Source organism: Schistocerca americana, chromosome X, assembly GCF_021461395.2.
Source record: "Schistocerca americana isolate TAMUIC-IGC-003095 chromosome X, iqSchAmer2.1, whole genome shotgun sequence".
In the NCBI taxonomy this organism is placed as follows: domain Eukaryota; kingdom Metazoa; phylum Arthropoda; class Insecta; order Orthoptera; family Acrididae; genus Schistocerca; species Schistocerca americana.
The window spans coordinates 533,281,271-533,287,270 of record NC_060130.1 but is presented as its reverse complement, the minus strand read 5'-3'; the positions used below and the strand labels follow the sequence as shown (position 1 = coordinate 533,287,270).

General features: G+C 46.6%; 1 protein-coding gene across 1 annotated transcript in view; it reads right to left on the bottom strand.

Annotated features, from left to right (window-relative positions):
• Window positions 1-2,661: 2,661 nt before the first annotated feature.
• Window positions 2,662-6,000, bottom strand: part of LOC124556131 (aquaporin AQPAe.a-like) — an 86,834-nt gene continuing 83,495 nt past the window's right edge. Inside the window, exons 6-7 of the mRNA XM_047130147.1 lie at window positions 3,649-3,703; window positions 2,662-2,906 (exon numbers count right to left, since the gene is read on the bottom strand). Of these exons, the coding sequence (XP_046986103.1) occupies window positions 2,662-2,906; window positions 3,649-3,703 (300 nt within the window). The remainder of the gene's footprint in view (window positions 2,907-3,648; window positions 3,704-6,000) is intronic.

Below are 6,000 nucleotides of genomic sequence, written 5' to 3'. Positions count from 1 at the left end.
AGTCAAATTTAGCTTGCAAGGTGTCGTGATTTTCATGAACAATGGTTTGCAGTTCTTTTATGGCTGCTTCGTGATTCTGTAATACATTTTCATGCCGCGAAAAAATAGGTTGAAAATGCTCACAAATTTGTGTTTTTACGTCATTACAGACTTTTTGACATTTCGATTCAATGTTATGTAACTCAGTAGTTAAATCTTCACGTGTTTGTTCAAGCGTGGTGTGAAGATTTTGTTCCATTGCGTCTAACTGTTGCTGTGTTTGTCTCTGATGTTGTTCCATTGTGTCTAACTTTTTAAGATTTTGTTCCACTGTGTCTAACTTTCGAAGATTTTGTTCCATTGTGTCTAACTTTCGAAGATTTTGTTCCATTGTGTCTAACTTTTGAAGCTTTTGCTGTGTTTGTCCCATTTGCTGTATTAATTGTAATAACAATGCACTGGTGTCTGGAACATGTTCCTCAGTGCTTTTCGGCAGTGAATTTGCACCGGCAACATTCACATTTTGACAAGCAGAAAATGTGTCTTGACTTATTTGAGAAAACGGTGAGGAACCAAAACCTGAATCTACAGTATTTGCGAGATTGTTTCCTGTCATTTCGGATTCCTGAGGCGAGCTGTTGGCGACCGATCGTTCGATAATGCGTCCCTCTTCACTAATTGTTTCACTGTCCACGCCATTGTTTGCCGCCCGCTCCATTTCCCTATGCACAGTTACCAAATTACTACTTTGAATGTCTGTTAATTCATTACTCTGCGGCGCTAACACACTGTTTTCGTCTTCACTGTCATTTCTCAGTTTACTTTGGAGCCTAGTATTACGTTTTTCACACGCCATTATTGTCACAATATTTCACACGACAACACAGAAAAGCACAATTTGAAGAGCAAAAATAAGAGAACACATTAACATAACACAGAAAAAATATCTAGTTAATTGCACGCGCTGCTGAGAAATACTTGGTGTAAAACTGCATGCATGCTACAACTGTTTTACTGTACCACAATGAAAGACTGCAACTACAAAGGAGATTCTCTCTACAATTACGCGCTAGCAATAAACAAAGGCTACACTAATTACACAAACTACAAGAAAAAAATCAGAAGATTCCAGTGAGGTATCCTAGGCTAAGGGTCGACATATGAAACGTCCCCTTTGAACAATTATACACGACTGTCCTTAAACTGACACACAATGTTTTTAGCGCAACGCAATCTGACTTTCAAAATTCCCTACTAAAGAATGGCCCTGACTAACATTAAACTATACCTTTCACAAATCACTTACCTCACAAAAATCTTCGCTGCTCAAGCTACTGCAATACAGCGAACGCCACTACTGCCAGCTAAATAAAAGATTCAAACTATGGAAGGCACTAACTACTGATAGGGATAGTTAGCAAATGAAAGATATTAATAGAGAACAAACAATGTATTTACCTTGGTATCATCATATATAAATATAGCAGTTCATGACAAATTACAAAACTCCGCCATCTCTCTCCCCACATCCACCACTGCTGGCGGCTCACCTCCAACTGCGCAACGCTACGCGCTGTTCACAGCCAGCTGCCTAACACTACAATGGCGAGTATTACAACAATGCAAAGCAGCCACAGACTGCACACAGCACAGCCAGTGATTTTCATATTGAGCGCTACGTAACATTGCCAATAAGAAAACATAAACAGCCTACTTACATAGAGAAAACATAAACAGCCTACTTACATAGAGAAAACATAAACAGCCTACTTACACCACCTGAGAATCGAGACATCTTTAAAATCAGCAGAATCTTTGCATTGGCTGTTTCTGTCAAGAAGCTTCAGAAATCAAGAGGCGTGGCTCAATGTTTCTGCTGCCAAGGATTTAATCATGTGACCCGCCTCTGCACTATGCCATTTTTGTGTGTGAAGTGTGGAGGACCACATGACAGTCACCAATATCCTCTACCCAATGAAGAACCTACTCTGTGGAGGCAGTCTCCCAGCAAGTTACCGTACATGTCAGAAACACAAAGATGCCAGCCGACACCAGAGAGGAGTACCTCTTCTCAATGCCAAAACAAGACGAGCTGGGAATCCTGTCATCAGAAGCATACCTGCCAGCAAATGATTCACTGATGCACCTCCGCCGGCGTGAGCTCCACTGATGCAACGAGGTGTGGCATATGTCCATCAACCTCGAACGGCAGCAGATGTCTTGATGTCTTGCAGGATGCGGGATGGTGCCTTTATGGCACCCCCCCCCCCCCTCCCCAACAAGCAGCCTTTGCACTTGATGCAGCGTCTTTTCGACCACTACACAACAGGCGCATCGACGATACCGGACGTACCCAAACACAGACGACAGCAGCAGACATCGCCCAACTTATGGAACTCATGAATACCATGATATCAGCCATAACAGAGATGAGCAAAGCTATCCAAATACTCCCAACAGTGCTTGCCGCAGCAGTTGAAGCAACTATTCGAAGCATGCTTCAAGCAACCAACGAAGTCTCAGCTGCTCATCATGGCTAGATCTCGACATTATGAAGACCTCTGCATAGCCACTTACAACATAGATGGTGTCTATCATGATCTACTGGAGGTCCGCCAGTTTCTTGAGGATGAGCATGTAGACTTATGCCTTGTCAGTGAAACACACCTGAAGCCAGACCTGCTAGCCAATATTGCAAACTATCATTGTTATCGTGACAATTGACCCACTGAAGCAACACCTGTGGCCGTCGAGACATTGGTAGGCACTGTCACTTTTGCGGGCAATCCACACCTCGACGTTGAAGATGCGAGGGCCCTGTTGTAATTTCCAGGAAAGCTGTTCCTCGTTGGTGATTTTAATGCGCTCACCACCACCTAAGATGGACGACGACTTCTGCAAGTCCTCGAGCAAGTTGGCGCCCACACCTGTGGACCAGAGGAGCCTATGTGCTACCCTTCTAGAGGCAACCCAGACTTCTTCGACATCGCTATTACTAAGGGGCCTAACCATATCATGACAGCGGAAGTGAGGCCTTAAACTCCAATCACCTTCCAGTTATTTTCCGGTTGAATGTGCCTTATCCTCCACAGGCACCATGGTGGAATCTTAGACAAACTCACTGGGATAGCTATCGAGATCAGATTACTGGCACACTGGAATCGACTCCCACAGATGCACCCATTGAAGACGCCATGGAGACATACACAGATGCCATCACTTTAGCTCTCAGGTAGTACACACCTCATTCAAGATGGCTACCTCCACATCGACCAGGCGTCCCACAAGACATCCAGGATCTCATCAGACTCCACAATTGTCTATGCAAGGACTGGTGTCTAGCCAGAGACCCCAGTCTTATGAGACAAGTTAACCAACTTCGGCGCGACATGAATGCCGCCTTAATTGCCCAGAAGAATCAGCAGTGGGGCCACGAAATTTGTGTCTTCTACACCTGACGCCAACAATTGGGACATGGTTCGTTTTTTCACGAAACGTCGGACGACCATTCATCCATTAGACACTCCAGCAGGGATCGCCTATACTCCAGAGGACAAGGCCAACGCCATCGCTGACGTTTTCCAAGCAAGTTTCGCCTGGTAAACGACCCGGTTGATGAGTATCACATCCAGCAAGTTGAAGAAGTAGTTCAATGCTACTTGGACCAACCAGTTACTGCAGATGAGGAGCCCATACAGCCCACCACGATGGACGACGTCCGCACCTGCAACAAGAGTTTGAACAACAAGTAGGCACCAGGGGCAGATGACATCCCCAACAAAACACTGAAAGAGCTCCCACCTGCGGCCTATGTGTGGCTGGCTGCTGTCTTCAACAACACCTTCCGGCTGGTTATGTATCCCATGGCATGGAAGTACGCCTAAGTTATTCCCATACCAAAACCTGGGGAGAGCAGAAAAGAGCCGGCAAACTACTGACCTATTAGTCTGCTCCCCCACATCGGTAAAGTATCCGAATGGCTGCTGCTGCAATGGCTCCACACCATCATGGACCAATGGAGGATTCTCCTGCCAGAGCAATTTGGGTTTTGGTGTGGTCACTCCACAGAACAACATGTCATCTGAGTGGTCAAAGAAATTACTCTCGCCTTCAATAACAAGGAATACTGTGGGGCAGTATTTCTTGATATCACAAAGGCATTTGACAGCGTTTGGCATCAGGGACTCTTCTGGAAGATGAAGCAGCAAGGATTTCCCCGATCCATGGTTAAGATGCTGGCAACCTACATCCGAGGGAGAACCTTCACCGTTCGAGTCGCTGAATCCCATTCGACAATCCGGCCCATCAGTGCCAGAGTACCTCAGGGATCTGTCCTTGGTCCGATTCTGTATTCCATCTTCACATCGGACATCCCCACATCCCCCAGGGTGGAAAAGGCGATGTATGCCGATGCCACTGCGATCTACACATGAAGCAGATGACCCCAGGCAATACACCACCGGCTGCAGGATGCATGCTCTGACCTCGAATAATGGTCCGATAAGTGGAGGATCCTCTTCAACTCGCAGACGAGCCAAGCCGTCATTTTCACCAGTAGACGACCACAGCAAGTGCCAGAAATCCAGTTATATGGAGGAAACTTGAATGGCTACCCTCAGCGACATATCTTAAGTCGTGATGAATCATCAGTTAATCTGGCAACTCGCTGGAAAGTCGAGCAGCACCTGGGTGCACTCTATCCGCTGCTCAATGAAGGCTCCTCACTCACTGTTGCGAATGACCTCCTCAGCTACAGGCTGTTTGTCCGTCTGATTATGGATTATGACTACTTTGCCTCAGGCAATGGGCCGGAGTGGCCGAGCGGCTCTAGGCGCTACAGTCTGAAACCGCGCGACCGCTATGGTCGCAGGTTCGAATCCTGCCTCGGGCATGGATGTGTGTGATGTCCTTAGGTTAGTTAGGTTTAAGTAGTTCTAAGTTCTAGGGGACTGATGACCTCAGAAGTTAAGTCCCATAGTGCTCAGAGCCATTTGAACCATTTTTTGAACCTCAGGCAATGCAGCAAACAGACATTGCAGCGCCTTTAAGCGCTTGAGCGCGGGATTAGCCGAGCGGTCTATGGCGCTGCAGTCATGGACTGTGCGGCTGGTCCCGGCGGAGGTTCGAGTACTCCCTCGGGCATAGGTGTTTGTGTCCGCATGTCCTTAACGTAATTTAGGTTAAGCAGTGTGTAAGCTTAGGGACTGATGACCCTAGCAGTTAAGTCCCACAACATTTTACACACATTTGAACATTTGAACAAGTGCTTGAAATCAAAGCCTTAAGAATAATTGTGCATGTACATCCCCAGTTTCCATCTCAGTGTATTCAAGTAGCTCTGCAACAACCTGAGGTTATTTTTCGATTCCAACAGAAGGCCAGACAATTATATGAGAAAGCCAAAGTCTCAGAAAAACTGTTACTAAATAACATAGGTGTTCCATCAGTCAACTGAGACACATACCAATGCCCTGTAGCACTGCTTAACAGGTAATGCTCCCAGCAGTGCCCCAACAACAGACGACTAAAATCAGTTGAACATCAACATCGGAAAATAAAGAAGACACATTCCAAAACCTGAAGTTACTTTTAACAACACACAGAATTAGTAGTCAATGCCGTAGGGTGAATATCACTTTCCCTCATCACACCTATAGCGGTTAAGACGATGTGGAACAGTGCATGCCAGATGCAGCTCCCATGGTCCTCTCTGGTTGCTGGTGTTCCCACTGCCATCCGCGCCTGGCTTGGCCACTCTCTGGGATCGTGGTCATCATCTGTAGCGTCTGGTGCTCTGTAACCTGGCTGCTTCCTTGGTTTCCCGTTCTATTTCTTGCTGAGCGTTGTGTAACTGGTTCACGTTGCATCGAGTGTTTTTATCACGGTCGGCGCACGCCAGGCCCAGTTCCCATGCTCCCCTCTGGTCACTGGTGTTCTGACCGCAGTCTCCACCCGACTTGGCCGTACTCTAGGGTCGTAGTCGTCATCTCGGGAGTGTCAGGACAAATCTGTAGAGTCTGG